Source organism: Nicotiana tomentosiformis, chromosome 1 (assembly GCF_000390325.3).
Source record: "Nicotiana tomentosiformis chromosome 1, ASM39032v3, whole genome shotgun sequence".
Lineage (NCBI taxonomy): Eukaryota > Viridiplantae > Streptophyta > Magnoliopsida > Solanales > Solanaceae > Nicotiana > Nicotiana tomentosiformis.
Genome location: NC_090812.1, coordinates 74,041,008 through 74,066,446, shown reverse-complemented (window position 1 = coordinate 74,066,446; position 25,439 = coordinate 74,041,008). Strand labels below are relative to the sequence as shown.

The 25,439-nt window shown below is 36.1% G+C and overlaps 4 protein-coding genes across 5 annotated transcripts; 1 reads left to right on the top strand and 3 right to left on the bottom strand.

Annotated features, from left to right (window-relative positions):
* Positions 1 to 1,894: 1,894 nt before the first annotated feature.
* On the bottom strand, positions 1,895 to 4,046 carry LOC104110783 (uncharacterized). Its single transcript, XM_009620333.4, has 2 exons — positions 3,603 to 4,046; positions 1,895 to 2,468 (listed from the first exon to the last, which is right to left on the bottom strand). Exons 1-2 carry the CDS (start codon positions 3,981 to 3,983, stop codon positions 2,112 to 2,114), a joined length of 738 nt encoding a protein of 245 aa, XP_009618628.1. The 5' UTR covers positions 3,984 to 4,046; the 3' UTR covers positions 1,895 to 2,111.
* A 3,430-nt stretch (positions 4,047 to 7,476) lies between these two features.
* LOC104110784 (CASP-like protein 5C1) lies at positions 7,477 to 9,986 on the bottom strand. 2 transcript variants are annotated; one of them, XM_009620335.4, is made up of 4 exons: positions 9,196 to 9,986; positions 8,637 to 8,769; positions 8,317 to 8,564; positions 7,477 to 7,932 (listed from the first exon to the last, which is right to left on the bottom strand). In XM_009620335.4, exons 1-3 carry the CDS (start codon positions 9,333 to 9,335, stop codon positions 8,361 to 8,363), a joined length of 477 nt encoding a protein of 158 aa, XP_009618630.1. In that variant the 5' UTR covers positions 9,336 to 9,986; the 3' UTR covers positions 7,477 to 7,932; positions 8,317 to 8,360. The 2 variants fall into 2 exon arrangements, with proteins under 2 accessions (XP_009618630.1, XP_009618629.1); XM_009620334.4 differs by lacking the exon at positions 7,477 to 7,932 and having other exon boundaries at positions 8,026 to 8,564; positions 9,196 to 9,985.
* Positions 9,987 to 12,107: 2,121 nt separating this feature from the next.
* LOC104110785 (mitochondrial import receptor subunit TOM6 homolog) lies at positions 12,108 to 14,740 on the bottom strand. Its single transcript, XM_009620336.4, has 2 exons — positions 14,427 to 14,740; positions 12,108 to 12,345 (listed from the first exon to the last, which is right to left on the bottom strand). The coding sequence occupies exon 1, from the start codon at positions 14,623 to 14,625 to the stop codon at positions 14,461 to 14,463; it is 165 nt and encodes a 54-aa protein (XP_009618631.1). The 5' UTR covers positions 14,626 to 14,740; the 3' UTR covers positions 12,108 to 12,345; positions 14,427 to 14,460.
* A 2,100-nt stretch (positions 14,741 to 16,840) lies between these two features.
* LOC104110786 (RING-H2 finger protein ATL65) lies at positions 16,841 to 18,888 on the top strand. The gene has a single exon (XM_009620337.4). It carries the CDS (start codon positions 17,152 to 17,154, stop codon positions 18,397 to 18,399), a length of 1,248 nt encoding a protein of 415 aa, XP_009618632.1. The 5' UTR covers positions 16,841 to 17,151; the 3' UTR covers positions 18,400 to 18,888.
* The last annotated feature ends 6,551 nt before the right edge of the window (positions 18,889 to 25,439 follow it).

The window sequence follows — 25,439 nt, the reverse complement described above, 5'->3', positions numbered from 1 at the left end:
GAAAGAAGTGAGCAGCCGACAAATGAAAAGCTGGCGAAGCCAGGCCTAGAGCAGGCGTTAGAGCAGGCTGGGCGAGCCCTTTAACTCGCGTGGGAGCTGGCGACGCCAGGCCTGGGGCGAGCTCAAGCAGGCGTTATACCTTGCGATGCCAGGCCTTGGGCGAGCTTAAGCTGGCGTTATGCCTCGCGAGGCCAGGTCCGAGGCACGCACATTCCGAGCTTTGAAGACTTATTTCGTCTTCTGATTTGACTAGGATTTGGCCTACGCGTTTAGGTCTTTTCCTACACATATAAATAGACCTAAAAACGCCATTTTTGAGGAAGTTTTGCAACCGGAGGTAAGGATAGCTCGTGAAACAACCGTTGGGAGTTAGAATCATTGATTTCTACATCCTTTCATCTTTACTTGTAATTTAATTATGCAAAACATCTGGGATATTGTTACTATGAGTATGAGTAGCTAATATCCTAATCTAGGGTTTTGATGGAACCTATTGGAGGATGATTTTCCTGTTACGTTAATAAAGATTTACCGTGGTATTTTCTCTGTTTGTTCAACTATATTATCATTGTTGTTGATTAAAGGGCCCTCAATCAACTGTGCATATTTAGTGTGTATTACTCGGGAAAGAGTGCATATTTAGATAATTGTTGAATAACATCACTCCTAACGTATATGAGGGATTAATACGGAGGGTTTAAAGGTGGGATTAGGGATAACGAAACCTTGGCGCGATCCGAGTGAGCCGTACTTAATGCCAACTAGTATAATTCGAGAGAATATGTCTAGTAAATTGTGATAGTTACTCGGGAGAGAATTACAACACTCGGAGCGTTCATGATCGGTAGAGAAGACTTAGGCAAATTTATAGAAAACGTAGCAAAAAAGATTCCGATGATAGGGGAAATCACAATCTTAGATCATTCTAATTCTTGTCTACAACCCGTTAGTAGTTAGTTATTAATTGTTGCATTTTTATTACATAATATTTAGTTAGTAAACATCAAAATTTTTACTTAAATATTTCTGAAGATTGATTGCGTGAGTTCGTGCGAGTCTAGTAGTTGTATTTGATTGGTTAATTCCCCGTGGGATTTGTTTTACTTTCATCTCCAATTCACCTACACATAAAATAGACTCCATTACGCGCAAATAAAGTGTAATTTATCATTAAAGCATATAAAATGCAAGGCGAGTAATGTGCTAAACTATGAAATTATAGTCACACACCACAGGTACTTCAAATTAGCCATTCAGTGACTGAGCTAATATTGGAAACAATGAAATTTACAATTTCCTAACTATTTTTCTGTTTTTTCTCACTTCTTGTAAAGAATTTGTTTTGATAAAGTTCAAAGGAATATAATATCTCAATTCGATGAATACAGTAAATGAATTAATCACCATTAAGAGTGGATTGGATTCAATTTAACTTGATCTCCAACTTTAATTAATACGTGTTCCATTGTTCTTGCAATCAAATTTTGAATCCTTGGATTAAATTCTCTGTGAGTTTTTGTAATTATTATGAAATTAATAACATAGAAGCGCTGTAACTAATGTTTATCGAGTACATAAATAATCCAGAGTGTATACATTGTTGCCTGTGGCGGAACCATATTAGCCCAAGGGTGGTCAATTAAATTTTTTTCGCCAGCAAATTATACTGTGGACGTATATATATTGATTATTGAATCTATTAATACAAGAAAAATATAATATAATGACAAAGTGGATTCAAAAAATACTTTATTCCATGGGTCTAGTTCATAATTGTAACATTTTAGTATTTTTTTTGAATTCTCTTGTGTGAAATTCTACGTAGGCAGCTCCGCCTCTCGTACGTAGTCAGCATCGAAAAGGAATTGGACATTTTCTAGAAATGGAAATAACGTGAGAAAATATGCATGCATCATAAATACATTAAATTTCTACATTAGTGGTTCAATATTCCCATCCTAACATTAACATCCACCATTTTTTTCCACATCATAGCTAGCTATTAATAGTCCAACTTTCTTAGGTCCATAATCAAGTCTCTCACTCTGGAGAGATCTCCAATCTTGACCAGAAATTAAAATCCAATTAATTAAGCTGGTTTAATATTGCATTTATTTTGACATTAATGAACCAACGACCCCAGCAATAAGAGTAGTAGGATCTCCAAGAACTGCAGATATAATAAACTGCAGAGCTAAACCAGCCATCTCACAACATTTCTGAACTTTGCCTTTGCTTTTTCGATGATGAGTTTGAAGTGTTCCTTTCAGACTTGGGATCCTATTCTCCAGTTTTCTACAATTATTATAACTATTATTATTATTATTGGCACGACCAAAGTAGATCTCATGCCAACTATCCACAAGCATCTCTTTGACACATGCTACGTGCAAATTGTATTTCTTGCATGTTGATCTATAACTCCAGCTTCTCCCTTTCCTCCCGCACCTGTGGCATGACGCACTTACCTGCATAGACGAATTCAACATTTAAAGTTAGTGGATTCACAATGAGTATGATCAGATTAATTTTTTTTTAATAAATATATAGGCATAGTTCGAGTTGAAAGTAACAAGTTAGCTCGACTCACAAAACTAGCCCTACATCCGCCTTTACTTAATTATTCCGAACATATGGAGTATATGTTTGGTTAAGCTATATTTCCTTGATTTGACAATATGGACTTTAAAATAGGACAGAACAAGGTAATTAAAAAACTAGATTTCAATTACTTTAATGTAGAATTAATTTACCAAACAAGAAAAAAAAAAAAGATGCAATTTGACTTCAATTTTTTAACCCCGAATTCTCCAACTTTACCCTCTGAAGTCTGAACCTTCAAATTGTTAGAACTCAACTATTTTAGTTTATTCAACAATGAAACTATTTGATTGAGACGTCGATGTTAATTAGGTAGGAGCTTCTTAACTAGATGCGGGAATTAGTTTCTCGAATGCTCATCTAGCTAACCGTTTTTTTTTTGTGTGCGCGCAAAAGTTACTAAATTAGTTTTTGTCACTTAAAATTACTGAACTTATGGGTGGTTGCTCAAGAAAAATCAACCTGGTAAAATATCCACCCAAACACTAATAAAGTATCATTTTTGTCATTTAGATGAGTAAACATGAAAATTGATAAAAATTTTGTGTATTAGTTCGATTCAACTTTTAAAATTAATTAATAGCCTGTTTGGCCAAGTTTCTAAAATCTGCTTATTTTGATAAGTGCTTTTCAAAAAAATATTTTGGTGAGAATCGGTTTGTGTTTGGCTAATTAATTTGAAAAATATTTTTGAGCAGTAATTAGTGTTTGGCCAAGCTTTTAAAAACTACTTTTAAGTATATTTTTCTCAAAAGTGCTTTTGGAGAGAAGCTATATTTTTTTCTTCTCAAAATCTGCTTCTGATTTTTCTTAAAAACACTTTTTTCCTTCCAAAAGTTTGGCTAAACGCCTCAATTTTTGGCCAAAAATACTTTTTGCCCACAAAAAAGATCGGCCAATCAGGCTATTAATTGATTCCGGATAAGGGAAATGTGCCAAATTGAGCCGGAAAATCTATCATGAAAAATTAATTATTAATATGTCGACTAACAGCTCCATACCTTTCTATACAAGTAAAGCTTTACTTCTCCATCATCAAGAACCATAGGAAGCTTTGCACAACATGGATGAAGATCAAATCCACAAGACTTACAATGGTATAAAAATCCAGTAATATCCTTCTCACAAGCGTTGCAGTAGCGCGGCACGTTTCCCGGAGGACGAGAGAGGAACTGAAAAGAGCATTTTTTATAAAAAGGATGAGTAATTGAAGCACAAGGAATTGCACAGTGCATATGGAGATCATAGTCACAAGTTGTGCATTTGTAACGAGACCCTATGCCTACTTCCTTACAACCATCACATTTAAATGGAAATTCTGAGTATTCAAATCTTAGCTTGTGTTGAGGGTGGCTAAAATGATATATTTCATTGTACTTCATTTTTTATAATAAAGTTTTTGGATATATCGCAGTACAAGAAAAGAATTCCAGTGATAAATATATAAAGATGATTCTTGGACTGTTGTTATAATTACTTTATGTATTGGATTTAAGAGTGGCTTGTACTTGAAGCAAGAAACAAGAGGGATGTATGCTGATGGTGATAGTTGCAAAATAATGAGTCCATGTCCATAGAAGAATCTTTAAACATCATCAAGAATAATGAAAGAAGAGAGACATAAGGCATATTAGTTCCATACTCCACCATAGAAAAAGGAATTTTTGCTTTAAATGATTAGTCATCAAGCCAATACTTTTGTTTTTCACTTATTCTTCTTTTTTTATAATATGATAACCGTAGTATCTTGGCTGGCTTGCGAATACCTCGATTAATTCCACGAAGTACCTATTTCCTATCTCCCACTGGTATAGTTATCGAGTAACTCTATCCATCAAAGCTTAGACTGATAAGAAGAAATCACTAAGTTTTTTTGCCACTAGCAGAATTTGAACCTAACACTTTATGGTTCTCAACCCATTTCATTGACCACTTATTCACACTCTTAAGTGGTTTTTCCCTTATTCTTTAGCAAGGAAAATTCAAATGATAAAAATCTATATGTGATGTAGATTCTTGGGTATAGTGTAATCAACTTATCCCTTAACCCCCCAAAAGTGGGATGATGAAGAACCTTGGTTGCAAGCAAGGTTTTCGATAATGGGACCTCTAGAAAGTCATAAATTCTTCCAAATTAATATCAATTTATTATCAAGAAAATGAGACTGTCGTAGTTCCTTTAAGAGAAATGACTAAAGAGGATTACAATACAAAATTAATCGTGTCTTAAGTCCTTATATATATATAATTAGAAGAAATGAGGTGTACAATAAAATATCTAGTAAACATTTAAGGAATTTCTAAAAGAATAAGAATATGGCACCTTGAAAGTGGATTTTTGTCATGGCTAAGAAATCCTATTAGAAGATTTCCAAAGCGACATGTCAGAATCGTTCAATAAAGAAACAATTTCTTGAATGCAAGAACATTAGGGAGAAATTGGTATAGCTGGAATAAGATAAAGTCTGACGCAAAATAATGCGTAAAAAGGTTAAATACTGGTCAAATCCTAAACCAAAAGAGTCTTAATACTTTAAAAATACAAGGAAAACAATCGCAAAAATTAAGCAGGAGTCCCAAATGTGGTCAAAAATCAAAATAGTGGAAATTATATTGGTCAAGATTTTAACCTCCAAACAAGTTACGAATTCGATAGAATCCAATATTTTGGAGTCGAACTAACTCCATATATTTGTACAAAATAATTCTAAACAAATTAAGATATATAATTGCATTTTAGAGTCACTCATACTCACTCTTCAACTACAGAGGATATGACAGCGCAATTGGGATATACAAAGAAGGAATAACATCTGGTTCTATTTAATTGGTGTAACGAAGGAACAAATTCTTTGGTCTTATTCATCGTAATCCTGATAATTATTTTTGCTAAAAGATTTATCTTTTTTCCAGTAGACTAAGTAATACTAGCATAGAATGGGCACAGAGAAAAGAGAAATGATTCTTGTTTGTGGGATTTGGTATTGCTTACCTTTGAAAATGAGTCCAAAGTTATTAAGCTTACACGGAATATTAACTTAAACCCTTTGCTTTTCTTCTTCAAGATGCTAAATTACATTACCCAAAAGCATCACCATTTCTTTAAGCAACTTCTCTTCCAACTCAACATTTGATGAGTTAGCATTTTGTATTTTCCTTTGAAAAGAAAAAGAACAAACTCAAAACAAACTAATTATCACCAAGGAGTGTGATTGGATGGACGAATCCACTCCTAAACAGCGGTCTTGCGTTCGAACTTTGAAAATAAATTTAAAAAAATTGCGGTAGAAAACGGACCCTAAGCGACATAGAATTTGAATTAATCGAATTAGTGAGTTTTGAATATGGAGTGGTTATATCAAAGGAAAAAGACCAAAAGATGATATATAGAATATTGCCCTTATGGTCAAGACTACTAGATGTTGGAAAATTTTAGGCATCGGTTTGGAATTTGTGTCTCATAATGTCAAGATAGTTCTTTCCCTTTGTTCAATTTTGTTTTCCTTTTGTTCACTTCTTTTTTCTTTTTTACTTTGTTTCCTCTTTGTTCTTTTTAGTACAAAGAGACATGTGGAATATTTGAGTGTGAGTAATTTTGATAATTGTACTTGCAAGAATAAAAGCCAAATGCATCTAATTCCATTGTTCTGCTTTGTTGATGAGGCACCTGAACAGAGTGCTTCTCTTTTTGGTTTGTTCCCTTCTCCTACAACCTATAGCCTATAGTACTTAGCTTTTCTAAAGCCTAACTATCTTTGTTCGTTTAGTTAAATTCATGAGCATGTATCATGTTTGCCAACAATTTAATGGACCAACTTTCTCTGAACTTGTATGGAACTCCTAATTCTCCTAGTCTTTTATACTCCCTCTGCGTGTCTCATGCTTCCTTTTTAATCTGTTTCAAAAAGATTATCATGCTTCCTTATTCAGAAATAACTTAATTTTAAATTTTTTACTTTACCCTTAATAAGATGTTTTATAATCACACAAATATCTATAGCTTGTTTTAGACCACAAGTTCTAAAAATTTTAGTAATTTCTTACTTAAACTTCATACCGAGTCAAACATCGCCACATAAATTGGGATGGAAGGAGTACTTAAGTATTCATGGATTTCATATAGGTTGGAGAGTTATGTAAAAATAGCACGGGCTAGCCAATTTTGCGGACTGGTCATTCAAAAATAGCCAGCATTTTCCAAGTCATTAAAAAATAGCCATTATTTTGCTGCAATAGAGACCGGTCCAGCATAATATACTGGGGTTCGGTACACCTGTGTATGAACTTCCAGCATATTATGCTGGAACTCCAACACGCGGAAAGTTCCAGCATAATATACTGGAGATTCGAGCACCTGTGTATGAACTTCCAGCATATTATACTCGACCAGTATACTTTGCTGGAACTCCAGTATATTATGCTGGAATTCTAGTATACGAACTCCATTATATTATGCTGAAGTTCCAGTATACTTATGCTGGAACTCCAATATAATATACTGGAGCATTTTCCGGATTTTGAACAGTGTTTTCGTTCAGATTTATTTTTACATGACCACTTGTAAATCTGACTATTTTTGAATTTCTTCCGAGAGTTATCCAATATATTGGGCCTGCCTTTCCTTCTAGGAAGCCTTGCTAATATCCCAAATATTGATGAAGCAGATTTAAAAAAGTGAGCGCCCAATTATCTAATTCAGCCCTTTTTTAATGGGTGAAATTCAAAAATAGCCAGATTTACTCGTGGTAATTGAAAAATAGCCACAACTTTAAAAGTAATCGAAATTTAGTCACTTTTTATGTAAAGATAAATTTGAATGAAAACAATGTTCAAAATCCGAAAAATATTCCAGCATAATATGCTGGAGTTTGAAGTTTTTACATGCGAACTTCCAACATCAGGTGCTCCAATCTCTAGTATATTATGCTGGAACTTTCCCGTGTGCTGGAGTTCCAGCATAATATGCTGGAAGTTCATACACAGGTCACCAATCTCCAGTATATTATGATGGAACTTTCCCGTGTGCTGGAGTTCCATCATAATATGCGGGAAGTTCATACACAGGTGCACCAATCTCCAGTATATTATGCCGGAACTTTTCGTGTTGCAGCAAAATAGTGGCTATATTTTCAATGACTTTGCAAAAGCTGACTATTTTCAATTACCAGTCCGAAAACTGGCTAGCCCGTGCTATTTTCACCTTTCTAATTCATTGAAGCAGCCCAAAGTTAGAACAACGTCGTGATTTCACTTTGATTTTCGATGAAATGACTGAGACGAAGTAGTCGCTTGGTTTATGGATGCATGTTCGCAAACTTGACCTTTCTGAAGCTGGATAAATGAAGAGAGTAGCGGTAAATTGATGGCATAGTCTAATTATAATAAATCTTCTAAATAATAAATTCATTGCAGCAGGTACACCTGTATAAAATGAGCGATCAATAGAGCTGAATGGATACATGATTCATATAACCTGTGGGATACATCAAAGGAAAAAGGAGTAGCTAGATTGTCCATTCTAATTTAGCTAGTTTATCTGTACGGAAGTCACTGTTGATCGACTTGGTATTCTAAGGTTATTTGTTACACATATATCTCTAACTAATAACAAGTTATTATACTGTTCCATATAACATAATTAATAGCTCCCCAACATTCTCTTCATTTGTGGTGACATACTTCAAGTGAGATACAACAAAAAAAAAATTGACATACCCGTATATCAGATACTTGCATGCAACCACACATAGGAAAACTGATCATCTTGACAGAGAAGGAAGCAACCAAAGATTGGAAAGAGATGAGGCAGTGGAGAGAAACCATGACAAGAAGGCCAATGCAGCAGATATCTGATATCTGCTGCATAATCCGGCAGGAGTACAGAATGTTACATCTGTCCTGTGCAAAAGATCCACTATTCCAGCAATTGAGCTAGCTGCTGCTAGGGTGAGGAATGATAATGTCTGTAAAGTGTTTGATTATTAGTCATAAGTATTTAATGTGTAGCCTTTCACAGATTCAAGAGCAGGACATACCCAATCTCCTAAAACAATGAAGAGTAGGATCCCTGGCTGGCGAATGGGGCAATGGATCAAGACCGAGTATATGTCAATCAATGCCAAAGTAATGCTCCAGGGGATGACCAAACCCATGATTGTTACTAACAAGCTGTAGAAGAACATTTAGAGGATCACAATATTGTACAAGGCAAATTGAGATGCCTGCTCTGATGAATTTTATAGAAATTTTTTCTTTTTCATTTCAACGTAACCTATCACTGGTCATGCAATAAATGTCTTGTCAGTTGATGCAATTCTTTGATATTTATTATCTCTACTCTTGCTAGTCATGTGCTTAGTCAACAGGCATACATGGAGATTATATGAACAGAGACGAATCCAAGATCTAAAAGTCAATTGGTTCCGAATGTATGTGATTTTATTACATGTATATAGTCTAAATTTTGCACATATATGTATATAGTTCGAGCTGAAAATAATGAGACCCTGAATCCGCCTCTGCATATGGGGAGATTATTCTATGCAGCAAAAGAATATGAGTAGACAAAGAGTGGTACAAAGGAAGAGAAATTACCAAAAGGCAGTATAGTTGTGGAACTCAACTCCTAAAGACATGAACAAAAGAGAAGCAGCGGAGAAGATGGTTTGCCCTAATCTCAAAGCAAAGCTCGCGCTTGTCCCCACAGCTCCTGGTACTTCATCATCCATGGCCATTCGCTGTTAGAACTACAATATGATCTATGTTCACTGCACCCTCTAATTTCTGAAGATGATTACGACGAAGACAATTGTAAGTACTTCCTCTCTTGCCCAACTTCATCATGATCTTCAGGTATGACTCCAAATCTTTGCCTCCCCAAGATTTTCATGGACAGCAGATAATATGAGAACTTCAGGCTATTTACTTGATTATAAGCATGACATTTTCAAGAATCTTTGGCAATGGATACTTGTTTTTTGTCTTCTTGCATTGTTGTTGTAATGGTGTACTTATTTTCCTGTGGGCAAAAACAGGGCTACTTTGCATTTGTTAAACGAGTTTTGAAGTAGGGAATTTGTGCATGATATTGCATAATGCTTTTCAACGTAGGGTGTGAAGAAAGCTTTCAAAACCTGTGCAAAGGATTTGACAAGTGGAATTGCATATTACCTCTCCTTTATATTCTTTTCGTCTATCTTTTTTTTCTTTTTAACTGTTTGAAGAGACGGCCATAAATTATTTGGAGTTGTTTAAGTCAGCGTTTAAGCAGTACCCACCATGAACCGCACACAAGATTAGTGGAAAACACAAATGCGAATCAAGAATAGTATTTGTAAATTTAAACAAAGGCAAACGCAAAGGAGACGAACTTGAACCCTTCAATTTTTAACATGACACAAGTCCATCTCACGAGGTTGGTTCAAAATATTTAAAGCAGTAGAACAAAGGGTGCAAAACTAAAAAGACACTTGGCTTTGAGAATATAAGTATGATGAGGTCGTCAATTTGATCGAAATAGTTTACACTTGGGTTCATATTATTTTCTTTGTTAGTGGAGTATCTATTCCCTCTTTGGCTTTATATACGTTTAGCCTGATAACTTTTTAATATTAAATCCGATCCAGATTCTGCTTTATCAAGATACTAGTAGCAGTTAGCACGTTTGAAGCTCAAATATTTAAACTCTCAGTGCTTGTTCCGAAAGTTTTTATGTAATTGAATTTGAGTGTAGTTTAATGTAATTACACAATTTAATATATTTGTCTGTATATTTAATTATTTAGTCCACATAAAATTATGCATAATTAAAATGAGGTAACTACACTTTGCAGTTATCAAAGGCGATAAAGAATTAATGGTAATAATATAGTATAATTACCATATGATATTTCAAATCTTATTTTTTTCTATTTAAATATATTTTAAAAAAACTCTTTTCCTCCTCAGATTTATCTCTCAGAGCGTACTTTTTGCTCCTAATTCTAGCCCCGGTGCTCCTTTTACCTTTTTTTCTGCCTACTGCATGCATTTTCTTACTGTGAATTTTTTTAACCCTTTTTATTGTTTTATCTATTGAGTCTTCTTGATGTTAGTGCAATTGCTTGTACTCCTTCCCCTTTTTCCCTTCTTATTGCATACTTTCTTGCTTTCATTTTTCTTACTGCATAGTATATTGTACTCCCTCCGTTCCAGTTTATGTGAACCTATTTTCTTTTTGGTCCGTTCCAAAAAGAATGACCCCTTTATAAATTTGAAAACAATTTAGCTTAAACTTACAATTCTACCCTTAATGAGAAACTTTTATAATCACACAAATACTCCCGATCCCTTGTTGATTTGTTTAGGACCACAAATTTTAAAAGTCTTCATTTTTTCTTAAACTCCGTGCCCAGTCAAACAGGTTCACATAAATTGAAACGGAGGGAATAGTAATTTGCGATTTATTGTATATTTTATTCTTTATTCTTCCTTATGACATCATTATTAATAAATATTATGCTTTATTATAAATTTAAAATGCTCGTTTTATATGTCTTCTAGATGGACTAATAAATAATGTTTATTTTTTTAATTGCTTGATCATGTAAGATTTCAATAATAAAGTAAAAATTACGATGTTGACAGACAATATATATGCAATGTAAGAGATAACTCAATAGAATTGATGCCAATAAATTTAATAGGGATTATTTTAATGAGAAAGACTTATTTAAACAAAAATAACTACAATTTCACAAGTTACATTAGCTTTAATTAAACTATAAATCTTTTTCTGTAAATTATTGTGAAAGAAAATAATATTTTAGTTGCCAAGAAAGAATCAACAAAGAAGTATACTTTTGAGATAATTAAAGTAAAAAATTCACATTTAGATATTAAAATTTATGAAGTATTATTTTTTTTGAATAAATAATACTAAATATCACATACTAGTTACCCCGATCAATTAACACTAAAATAATATAAATCAAACGAAGAAATAGGAAAGATAAATGGAACCTCTAAGTGCATCACTAAACTGGGGGAAAGTTGGGTGGGACATGAGGCCCACGTGAGGGATTGGAGAGTAGAAATGTGTGGTGATGTTTGATGACATAAGCCCAAGGGCAATTTAGTCAAAACACTCAAAAGTTTATGTTGAAGCTACAGTAAAGTTCCATTTTAAGCAATCATATTGCTCCATTTTAACTAAAATTACCAAAACACCCTTTTGGTGCCAAGCACGAATGTCATCATGTATTTAAAGATCTTAATCAAATTTTCCACATGGCTAATTAGCATCTTCTGACTAATTAGTGTTACATGAAATTTCCATACACATCGCCTGTCATTAAAAGAGGGATCTATTTTTCCCATTTCATTCCTCTCCATACAAAAAAATTGTGTGCTCTCTCTCCTATGAAAACGAGTGCAGCACATTCAAACATTTAGGACCATATAAGCGAAGTTACTCTGAATGATATGCATTTGAACGATCAAGCACATTAGACTCAAGAAACAAACAGTAAACCCAAAAAAATGATAAATGTATCACAAAAAGTGACAAGGGGAAACCGGTTCCCTACAAGCTTTTATCTCAAACAACTAAGTTACCGTTATCCAATTACATGTCAACAAATTCAGAATAGGGGCATATGGTAATGAAAGGACGAGAAAGAAATAGGGTAACCGCAGAGGGGAGACGTTTATAGGTGCATACAAAATATTTGCTCCTCCTGATGAACATTCATTCCTCGAGAGAAGCTGCAGAGGAAAAGGCAAAAAGAATGAATTGGTGAGTTTAAACAATAACAGCACTTGATTTAAGCACACAGAATCTAAGTTCGATTAATCAACAAAGAAACAGCTTAGTGTCAACTGTCAAGGGCGCCAAAGAATGTGCATAATGTAATTGTATCAAGTATCAACAGAACATTGAGCTTCGAAGGAAGACTAGTTCCGATAACGACTACAGACACTTTCCAACATGAACCTTTAGCTAGTACATACAATCCAACAACAGTGCACAGGGATTAATGCTAAATTGCGGTCCAGCATAACATGAACCTTTAGCTTATACTTCAAATTCTGTAATACTACATAGGATCAAGTTTAAGAGTGTTTTGTGTGAAATCATTTCATCTAAAGGATTAAACTATTAAAGAATAGGACAATTTTCCTTGAAGACTGGATCATCTTTTCTAGCCCATTAAAATCTTATCTGAGGGTGAGTGGCCGCAAGGCTCAAAGTTAAAACTTTGGCTCACTCTAATACCATATGAATTGTGTAAACCAACTCATCCCAAATTGAATATTTTAATAGATGTCCCCTTGCCTGGTTGCGAAAGGACACTTGTATGAATATTCATTCTTAACAATCAATCCATTCTTCAGCTGCTAACCAAAACAAAAAAAGACCAAACCAACTGGGTTCAGTTGGTCAATTACAGTGCCAAAAAAAAAAATGAATTCCCGCACCAAATAACAACTATGTAACAGACTGTAACTCTGACTGATACAGGTTGCATAGCTTAGTAATGAGTTATACATATAAAAGCATTAGTGAATTAGGTGAAAGTGTGGAAAGAGAGGGATTCGGACCCTAAGTAAACATAAGACTACATTTGTTTTTAATACGGTAAAGATTTGGTAAACAAAAGCCTACATTACAATTCCATTGCTATGCCTTAACCACTCAAGCATCTCTCCTACATAATGATTATGACCCAAAAACCGAGTGAATAGCGAGTCAATATATATTATTCCCATATTTTTGGTGAGTGAATTTATTAATTCTCAGCATAAATTAGGATGGTTATAGCACTTATGTGATGATGTTTGTTTAGGTACATGGTATGAGCAAAAGGGCACATAACCAGGCATTTAAAGTGAAGATAACAGCCAATGATTGGAATATCGGAGAGCGCCACTAGCTGAGCCTAGCACTCAAGCAGCGCCAATTAGTCACATGGTAGCAACAATTTTGGGAATCCTTGTTAGTCTAGGACTCTTTCCCCTCCTACATTAAATAGTTGTAATATTCCCCTAACACGGTAGAGAAAATTTTGGGAGCATTGTTGGGGAAGTAGGCACCTCTGACTGATTTCCTTTATCTAGAGTTATGGAACCTGAGCATGAATGTTATGATCCAATTATGTTTGAATGAATTGATTTTCGCTAACCAAGGGTTATTTGTTTATTTCTGTTCTTAGTTATTCAATAGGCAACTAACTATTGAATACTATCTACAAAACCTATCTTGAACATGGAAAAGATAATCTAGTGTTGATTTGGAATAAACTATGCAAGTTCACGAACCCAGGTGTCCGAGAACTAATTCGTGGATGAAATAGGCATATATCTATTTGCAATGCATTCTTATTAATCTTAATTTGGTAAGCGCATCGATAGTAGGTTAATTTGGATACGCGAATAAGAAATTGAAAGATTCTTATGAATAACTGATGGCTGTCGTTCCCAAGTGAAATTAATTTAGTCAAATCGCAAGAGGGACATACTTGAAGGAGAACCATAGCTCAACTCAGCCCATAACATCAATTTCACTAATGAAAAACAAACTGAGCAAAAATACATATGCAGATGCTATCAATAAATTAATTAACTATGCCTCTTATTCCAAACAAGATGAGACAATCTAAGCTTTATCCTACCACATCCTTTATCTGTTCTTGGAACTATCTAAGCTTCGCTCGCGTACAATTAGATAATAATAGTAAATAATTATCCAAGTAAAATTACCACTGTCAGGAGAAATTTTTTAAGCATACATTCAACTAATAACCCCAATTAAGTTGAAAATCGTATAATCATAAGGAAATATTTACCTGAGAAGAAAGAGGAGCAAATAGAATAAAGAACCTAGAGTTCGAGCATGAGTTCTTCTTTCGAATCGGAGAAATAGTGGAGAATGTATGGAGCGACCCGAATCACGGCGACCCAAGTACCAAACAAGGCCACGTGTGTCTTCAGCTGCTTCAAAGCAGCTGCTTTGTCAGGTTTACGCATGAACAATCCTGGAAACATTGTTGCTTTTTTTTTTTTTTGCTCCTCTGAGAATTGAGATTGAACGATCCAAAAACCCTAGATTCCAACTGAAAAGTAGGTAACTGTGAGGTTTTAGACTTGTGTATTTAGTGATGGTCGCACAGGGCTTCAGGCCCAATTTAATTATACAAAATGCTTGGACCGGGTCTTATGTGACTTTATTAGTCGACCCGTTAGGTTTCTAATGAATCTGATTCTTGCAAATTGCAATACCATTATCGTGTTTAAAAGTGAAAACTGAAATGTTAGAATTTAAAATATGTATATTATATCTTGGTATGCAAAAAAATATATATTCTGCCGACTACTATTAGATTTTGAAACGACTATACAATATAGTTTTCATATGACGACATTTTACCAAATGGAATAGTCGTTTGTAGGATACCTAGATGGCAAATTCTTTTAGATGTGGTTTTCCTTGTTTGTGCTTACCTGAGGTTAGGGTATCGGAAACAGTCTCTCTACCTGCACAAGGTATAAGTAAGGTCAGCATACACATTATTCTCGTTAAACATCTATTTGTGGAAATACATTAGGTATGTTATTATTGTTGTTGTGGTTTTCCTTGTTTGTGGCTGTGAGTCTCTACTTGATAAGTGACAGTGGTGGTGTCTTGTTAATTAAATTAAAACACTTCTAACTAATAGAATATTATGAACTCTATGACGATGGGAGTTAGAGATTAATGATAGCATAAGTGATATGATAGCATAAGTGATAAAGAGAGGTTGAGGGGTTGGAGGTGAGGTTAAAAAAAGATTGATAGCATGAGTAGGAGTGGCAAACGGGCGGGGCGGGTCAGATATGGTTCGGGTGAAAACGGGTAATGAAAAAACGGATAAATTATCCGATCCGACTCATATTTAATACGGATAAAAATCGGGCTAACCGGCGGATAATATGGGTAACCATATTATCTATGACTTCTTGCATATGATCACTTTTGGGAGAATTCTTAGTCTCCCTAATTTGAGGAAACCCCAATTTGAGGCTTTACAAATATAAAAGTTAGACGCATTCTAAATGGATAATATGGTTCTTATCTATATTTAACCCGTTTTTAAAAAGGTCATTATCCAACCCACTTTTTAGTAAATAATATGGGTGATTAACTGCTTTCTTTTAACTATTTTGACTCCCCTATGCATGAGTAATGAGATGTTTATGTTGTTGGCATGCAAAGTTGATGGTAGAAATCAAATAGAGATGCAAATCGTGCTCTCGAGACATAGTAGCAACTGTCAACTGGTCATTCGACCTACCTTCGTTCTTTAATCTCAGACTTGATTTGAAATTGAGCTGCTTCATCCTTTTACTAACAAGAGACATTAAAACATGCGATTTGCTAGGGCATTTGAATCCTTTCAGAGTATAAAGGAGTGGCTTTGAAATTTTATAAACTGTGCCTTTGGTATTTAATAAACTCTTTAAAAGGTAAACGTATGGTAGTTGCTCTATTGACCATAAAATAAGTTTCTAAAAAATAGTTTCTTTTTTTATTTTTCAACTTGGAGACCATCCCAGTCGAAAGGACTTGAATTTCAAGATTCAAATCGTAAAGAGGAGACGTTGCGACTTGAAAGTACAAACCTTTTTCTTTTTTACATACAAGATGGAGGATTAATATTCCAGTAGAAACTTTTATTGGATAGCAATATTAAACTTACAAATCAAAAGTTTGGCAATACATAATTATTTAACTTTAACACCGTAGGAGAAGGTCATGAAAGGGAGAGATGAAATTTCAATTGTTAAACCAGTTTGTGAGCATCGTTTGTTTGCTTCCCATGGTTTTCCATCTTGTATTAATTTGCCAATCCTAGGTAAACTCCAGTATCCAGTTTCTATGAATCAAATATTAGTCTAATGGACTGTGTTTTTCAAGACTAAAGAAGCATAGCTTTTTTGGAGTTCCATCCTAATTTTTTGTTTTTTAATTTTGTTGTTTTATTCCCATTTTTCTTCATTTCCACTTCACAATTAAATCGCACATCTCCATTGCTAATATTTTTTTTCTTAATCTATATTACTATAATAAAGTTAATAGACTAATCAATTTGACTTGAAGTTTCTACCAAACAAACTTAGGAGTACTAATTTTTCGAATCTTAATCTGCGATTGTGATGCTGCTGCTCACTTCAAAAACTCTTATATTTTCTCGTCCATCAAATACATTCAGTTCGTTGACCGTCAACAGCCAATAAGATATCACCACATCAGCAATAGAAACGAGAAAGTCAAGTACACTCCAGTGGGACAATCCCGCGCATTAAATTCAGTAATGGTGACGTGTCCTTCCTATACAAACTTCGTCAACAAATTGTAAGTTTGCAACAGTGACGTGAAAGCACCACAAATCACTCACACTCTTCTCTCAAAACGCACTAACATTTACTTGCATATTACACACACATTCCCCCCATTAACCAAACCCCCTCAATAAAGGAGCACATAAAATAAAAGCACCAATTCCATTTCAGTTAATTGCCCTGCAGCTCATCATGCTCCACCATAAAGCTCCTGCTCCGTCACCGTCACTGTCACCGGCGCCGCCGGCGGTTCACCATAACAATACTCAGAAAGCTCCATCACCTTCAACGCGGCCACTTTATCGTTCGTCGACATTGCCAACTTCATCAACGTCAGCGTCGACGTCAGACTTATCAACTACTCCACCGCCGTCTAAGCAACCGGTTGATTTCAGTCCACCTTTGATTGCCATGGTCGTTATTATCGCTACTGCTTTCGTCATCATTACCTACTCGCGGCTCCTGTCGCGCCATCTGCTCCGTCTACATGGCCGTTATAGACTGTGGCGTCGCCGTCGCCGACGTTACGTTGCGTCATCTGCCGGCGATATCGAGTCGCCTCCTTATCCGTTTGATCCTACTGATGCTTTCCACGTGCTCTCTCCTTATGGACTGGACGATTCAGTTATCAAAACAATTCCTCTTTCAGTCCACACTCGAAAAAGCAGCGTTCACGATTGTGCGGTGTGCTTACTGGAATTCGAAGAGAATGACTATGTACGCACGCTTCCAGTATGTTCACACGCGTTTCACGTGGACTGTATTGATATATGGCTCAAATCACACGCGAATTGCCCGTTGTGTCGTGCCGGAATATTCCGTCCAGAGTCACCGTTCACTCCCTTAATGGCTGCAAGGATACGCCCGAGCTTCGATGACATGCTGGTGGAGAACACAATTCTAGAGCCTTTAGCTGAAATTCAGCCAGAATCGGATACAACAACGCTCTCAGAGATCACACAAGAACCGTCACCAAGGAGAAACATGATCCAATCAGAGGATATTAGATTCAGCGGACGTGATATATTGCTAAAACGATCCTATTCCTTCGGATTTGAGAGGAATTTAGGATCCGAGAGACTAATACTTGAAGCAACAACAGCTTCGCCATGGCGGTACCGCAGAGCAATAGGATCAGGAAGCTTCTGGAGCAAAAGACCTTCACCGTTCAGCTCGTTAACAAAACCACGAGTATTCTCGTTCCGATATTACAGAGGAATGAAATCGCCGTTCTTCCGGCGGACCAGAGGTGGATTCTTCCCGTTATCGGAGTCAAGCGCGAGATATAGTACTGGCGGAGGTTCTTCGAGAAGAAGCAAATCATTCGCGAGTCCGATGTTTATGAGAACATCGGCGACGGGAGGAGTATTCTCGTCGAGCCGGCTAAGGAGCGGTGATCCAGAAGCCTTACTGTCACCGGACAGGTATAACAGACGGTGAAGATGAAATCAGATCACATGGAGAGGAATTAATGAACTTTGGGAAAACGACAACCGTCCGATCGATCGTAGTTATGGGGGGGACGGTGATCGAGGTCGAGGGGGGGCGGGGTTGGGGGAATGGGGTCAGGCGACATTAATTTACATTGGGAAGAAGGAGGGGAAATTAATGCGGTGCCTGCTACTATGTTTATTGGGCCTGTGGAGGTCATTTAATACAGAGAGAGGGAAGAGGGGGGGGGGGGGGGGGGCGAGTAACTGTGTTGAAAGGCTGAGAAGAAGAAAAAGTTATGTCTGCATTTATTGGGAAAATTTGACTATTTTTGAAGAGTTACAGAGAGATGGTAATAGACAAGGGTTAGGAGCTTATCCAAAAAAAAGGGTTAAACTTTTTGGAGTGTATGGATGATTGAGTTTGTGACTGTATGAGCTCCTCCCACTTGCCCACATCTTTTATTATGGTTTAAATGCATGTTGATTCGCTGTCGAATTCTAAGATTTAAAGCACTACCAATTATAATGCATAGTATATAAATTTAACGTGTTTATATATATAAGAGAAAATAATTAGTACCCATATATGTTATTGATACAGGTTGAATTTAGTAAGAGATTCTTGCACTTGTTTGTGTTTTTTATTGTTTACTTGTGATATTGGGCTGAATGCACAAGAAATTTACTCCCTCCATTCTCATTCAGTTGGTAGGATAAGCTTTTATACGACGTAGTTAGCAATGCAATTTGACTCATTTGTCCCTTATTAATTGTTTGATCTTTGTCTATTCACGTGCCTTCTTGATTCTAGAACAATTAACGCTAAGGACAAAGTTGAAAAAGTTTAATTAATTTAAACAACTACTTTTTACTCTATAGTATACATGACATTATGACAGCTAAATAGGAAAAGGGGAGTATTAGAATTTGTATAAATCGACATTGTTGATATTATAGCGTTTGTGTATACGGTCAAAATCGAGTTTGCCCTTCGTGTTATTAATCAAGATTGGAGCATGATAGATCGATGTTCGTCATTATAATATCGAATTGTGATGTGAAGTTAGGTTGTCGAGTTCGAGACCCACAGACCGATCAATACCGAGATCGAACCAATATCGAGCTCGAAACCTAGAGACCGATTAATACTGAGATCGAATCAATATCGAACTCGAGACTCAGAGACCGGCCAAGATCGAGACCGAGCCAAGGAACAAAAAAGTCATTATAGCTGCATTTTGGGAGAGAATCTCGGCAGAAATCACGGCTTGAATCAAGAAAAAGCTTATTAACTAATCTATCATGAGATCCTCACTATATATTTTTAATTATATCCAAAGTAGGATTCCCCTACTATATTAAGAGTGGTTATCATCTGTAAAAAAAAGCATTGATTCATTCACACATTCAGAATTACTGAGATTTACATAACATCTAGCAAATATTATCCTTTTTGGGCTTTGATATTGATTCATCTTGTTCTCTTATCAATCACTCTTTATTCAATTTGGGTTTGTATTTATTCTTTTTACAGTTAAAGTTCGATATATCTTTACTTATTTTTCCAATTTGTACTAAATTATACTATGTATCCTTAGTACTACGTATAAATTTAACTCTATCCATTTTTCGGGTAAACAGTTTGTCGCCCACCGTGGGGCTAAGGATAATAGTGGTTATTTGGTACGAATCTCTGTAAAATACACTATTTTACACTTGCTCTTAGAAGTGTCTTTGATTTTAGGTTAAAAATGACGAACTCTCAATTAATGGCCCTACCTATTGACAACGAAGTTAGCCTTCAAGATGAGAATAACAACCTGACGCCCGAGGATGAAAGGCCACTCGTCGACCCCGTTGGAACTCGGGTCGTAGATCCAATTGACGTTAATTCACATGTGGACATTGAGGCGAACCAACGTTCCGACCCCGAAAACAACATTCATGGTGGAACTCGATCTGCAGTTCGAAATACCCAAAATGTTGGAGAAGACGGGATCAGCCTGCGTATAATTTTTGAAATGTTGCAAGCTCAACAAGTAGCGATAGCTCAGTTGCAGAGCCAAACCAAAGCACCGAGCAGGCCCGAGCACGGTCCACCCCGAGAAGTCACCCACAAAACGGGAACAGCTGTAGTAAGGCCAAATGAACAAGAACCGGGGACTAATCGCGAAATTATTAAGATACTCGAGGAACTGACAAAACGAATAGAGTCAGGAGAAAAGAGGATTGAAGCAAACGACAAAAAAAATGGAAACTTATAACTCCAGGGCTGATCAGATCCCGGGGGCACCACCAATATTGAAGGGCTTGGATTCCAAAAAATTCGTACAAAAGCCCTTCCCCCCGAGCGCAGCTCCAAAACCGATCCCCAAGAAGTTCCGCATGCCCGAAATTCCTAAATATAATGGAACGACCGACCCCAACGAACATGTCACCTCTTACACATGTGCCATTAAAGAGAACGATCTAGGAGACGACGAGATCGAATCCGTATTATTAAAGAAGTTCGGGGAAACTATGTCAAAGGGAGCAATGATATGGTATCATAATTTACCGCCTAACTCTATCGATTCTTTTGCTATGCTTGCAGATTCTTTCGTAAAAATACATGCCGTAGCCATAAAGGTCGAAACTAAGAAGTCGAACTTTTATAAGGTAAGGCAAAAAGATAACGAGATGCTAAGAGAGTTCGTATCTCGTTTCCAAATGGAACGAATGGATCTACCACCGGTCATGGATGATTGGGCCGTTCAAACTTTCACCCAAGGACTGAACGAACGAAGCTCGATGGATTCACGATAGTTGAAGCATAACTTGATCGAGTACTCGGCTGTTACCTGGGCCGATGTACACAATCGTTATCAATCGAAGATTAGAGTCAAAGACGACCAGTTGGGTTTTGGGTCCGTTATTAAAAGGGACATCGACCGAGAACCAAGGTCAAACAGGGACCAATACCAGCCGTATAACGGAGATCATAGGGGTAACGAACCGGGACGCAACCTCGTACGAGGCAAAAGGAGAAATGATCGAGGCCAAGGGTCTCGAGGGCTGATGAACAAGAATGGGTTCGATAGACATACTGGACCTAAGGAAGCACCGTAGTTATCAGAATATAACTTCAACATTGATGCATCCACCATCGTGTCAGCTATCGGACGCATCAAAGATACTAAATGGCCTCGACCTCTACAGTGCGATCCAGCCCAGAGAAATCCCAATCAAATGTGCAAGTATCATGGCACCATGATACTTGCACCCATGGTGTCACGACCCAATTTAGGATCATAACCGTCACTTAGGAGCAAGTGCCCCCAAGTAAGCCTCATCAGTATTTTACAGAAAATCGGATAGAGTTTCCCCTGTATTTGGACTATCCCAAAAATTTCCCTGTCTCAAATCAACAACCAAACATCCTAATATCAATTCAAACGACAATGACTTTATCAATTAACCAAAACAAATATCTACCATTAATAGTCCACTCACTAACAGCTAGAAATACTACTTTATCTCCAACTTTGATAAGAATGAGTGATACTCAACATAAGTCTATAATAACAAAAGAATACTCAAGACACTAAAACAATAACTATGGAGCGACTCTAAGAGTTCAAAGAAAAGGCCATAACAATAAATAAAATCTCCGCCCACGCGAACAAGTGTGAGGCTCACCAAGAACTATCAACATGTACGCTCTAATTAACGAAATCCTCGCCCGCGTTAACTGCTGTCTCTGTAAAAAAAATTAGTGGGGAATGAGTCGCTAGCTCAGTGAGTAATAACACTTAACCACAACCGTTTTTATTGGGGACAAGTCAGAAAACATGCTAGTATATTAAACAGAAAATATCATAAAAATGCCTTTTCAGAAATAATAAACAATAATCAGTCTCATCATGTTTTTCATGTAATATAAATCAATTGACAATTCGATAATAAGCTCGGTAAATATTGTGTAATATCAATATTCATGTTTGGGAGGTTTCAATGACCGGATCATGTAATCGGTATAACTGTGGACTTCTTCGCAAGAAGTCAAATATAACGGTAGTCCCTACTCGAGGAAAATCGGTAACGGTATGCTAATTCTACCTTCCCACTAGCGAGGGCTATAACGGTAATCGGTAATTACAAGGTGCACCAGGTCTAACGAACCCGCCGTTAGCTACGGTATCCTTCAATGTCTACTCCCATTTATACTCGTCTTTATAATCCGTATATACTCGTACAAAATATTTTAAAACAATATAGGGCATTTCGGTTCTTATCAAATTATATAATTTCATTTCGATAACAGTAAATTCAAGTAATAGTAAAACAGATCTAGTGACAACGAAAATATTTAAAACAACGGTAATCATCTTAAATAACTATTTCGGTATCATATTGAGTAAAAGACTTGTCCCACATGCAACTCAAAATAATCGGTATCATATTCATATTAAAAATCATATGTAAATCATGCAAGTTATGAAAATACAAAATGCAATAAGATTACTACTCACAGTACTCGTGCCGAAATACCAAATGCTTCACCTCGAGCAATTCGTACGAATTCCTCCAATCAATCTATAATTACATAATATCGATCTCATGTTAATTTCCTTGTTCAGGCTAATTCATAGCTAATTTAGAATACCCAACCCTCGAGGTTTCATATTTGACTCTTAACTCGCCGAATTATATTTACCCACATATGAGTAATTACTAATCTATCAACTCCAATCTATTCATATAATTTATTAATCCAATTTCATAAAGTTCTATTGATTCTTTAGGAAGAAAATTCTCAATTGCGTGAATGAACTAGTGTAATTTCTATTACTCTGTAGAATCTTCCAATCATGAGAATCGAAATTAAAATCTACCAGAAGAAGAAGCTCAAGTAATACCCGTAAGACATAATTAGTACTTAAGATTCCTCAACATATTGCTAAAGATTAACAAAAATTATACATATCTTTCCTTGTTTCACTGACTTTTGCCAATCTCCTTATTTAACTATAACCATTAAAATATATTCTCAAATTTGTGAAATACAGTACTTTAAGATTTGAACAAATAATGGCTGGAAGTGGCTTCTTTTGCGGCACCAAGCCTTTTCCCCAACTCACCTTCTGTATTTTTGATTTTTGCCTTAACCCTTGATCCGTCAAAATCCCTTTTTTGCTTCTGGTTTAGTTTTACGCAGCAACCTTTTCCCTTTCTTTCTTTTTTATTTTGGCCAGAGAAAGGGGCTTCGGCCCTTTATTCTTTTGTTTCTGTTAGCGTAGGGCTTTGCCCCTATTTCATCTTATATTGTATTTTTTTGATAAATTACTTAATTGCCCTTTTTTTTATAATGAGGAGTATTACATTCTCCCTACCTTATGAAATTCGGTCTCCGGATTTAGCTCAGGTACGTACCTGTAGACTGAAATAAATAAGAATACTTGACTCGCATAGCATCTTCTATTTCCCATGTAGCTTCTTCAACAGTATGATTTCTCCATAAGACTTTAACGAACACAATTTCTTTTGACTGTAACTTCCTCAATTGTCTATCGACAATAGCCATCGGCTCCTCCTCGTAAGACAACTTCTAATCGAGTGGTATAGTAGGTGCTTCAAGCACTTGGGAGGAGTCTGATATACAATTTATTTTTCAAGCATGGAGACATGAAACACTGGGTGAATATAAGATAACTAAGGAGAAAGTTCCAAATGATATGCCATAGCTCCCACTCGGTCAAGTATTTCATACTGACCTATAAACCTCGGGCTCAACTTACCTCTTTTCCCGAATCGCATCATGCCCTTCATAGGAGATACATGTATGAACACTCTATCTCCAATTGTGAACATTAAGTCTCTTCTTCTCTTATCCGCATAAAATTTTTGTCTGCTTTAAACTGTGAGCAATCGCGGTCTGATCAATTGGACCTTGTCAATAGCTTCTTGTACTAAGTCGGGTCCCAATAAGTTAACCTCACCAGCTTCAAACCCTCTAATAGGAGAACAATATCTTTTACCATATAATGCTTCGTACGATGCCATCTGAATACTGGGCTGGAAGCTATTGTTGTAAGCAAATTCAACTAAAGGTAGATAAGCGTCCCAACTACCTCCAAACTCAAGAATACAATCTCTCAACATATCCTCCAAGATCTGTATAGCATATTCGGACTTTGCATTTCCGTGCGATAAAACTAGTACTAAGATCTACTCGTGTACCCAACATTTCTTGAAAAGATTTTCAAATTGTGAAGTGAATGTGATCCTCTATTAGAGGGGATGGACAATAGAGCTCTATTGAGTCAGATAATTTTATGTTCATGTATATCTATGCATATTTTACCTCAGTATAAGAGGTTTTAACTAGGAAGAAACGTGCCTACTTTGTAAGCCAATTTACAACTTTCCCATATATAATCATACCTCTAATTGTTTGAGTAATTTAGTCATATAATGTATTGTTCTATTGTATTTCCACTTCAGAATCTTGAGTTATTTTAGTGGGCCTGTGAGTCGCAAGTGCTTGCCTTAACATACTGATATGTCAAATAGTTAGAATCAAAGTTAACAAATCTTTTTTTCTTTCTTTCTTTTCCAACCAATCATTTTTTTTTTGTCATGGTGCATCTTATAGACCTGAGATATACAGTGTATCTAGAGTTATGAGCTCCATCACGAATAGCTTGTCTCAACCCATATATGTTTGCTACACATAATTAATTACCTAGTCGGAGAATACCCTCACTATTAACAGTCATATCCTTGCCTTTACCAGCTAGAAACTAATCTCGGTAATTAAATATTGGCTATCCTTTATACACTCTACATCAGGCTTGGCCAATAGCCAATAATGTCTTTGAATTTTTTTTGCCATATTGAATCTAATACGTGTACCCTCTAGTCTATGCATATCTTCGTCCAAAAGTATCTCTACAAGAGCTATATGCGCCAAATCACCCATAGTTTTCTTTTTTTGCATAAGCTATAATATTTATCTTCCCCGAACAATACAAAATAGTACAATTATATCTTCAGTAGTCCCTCTAT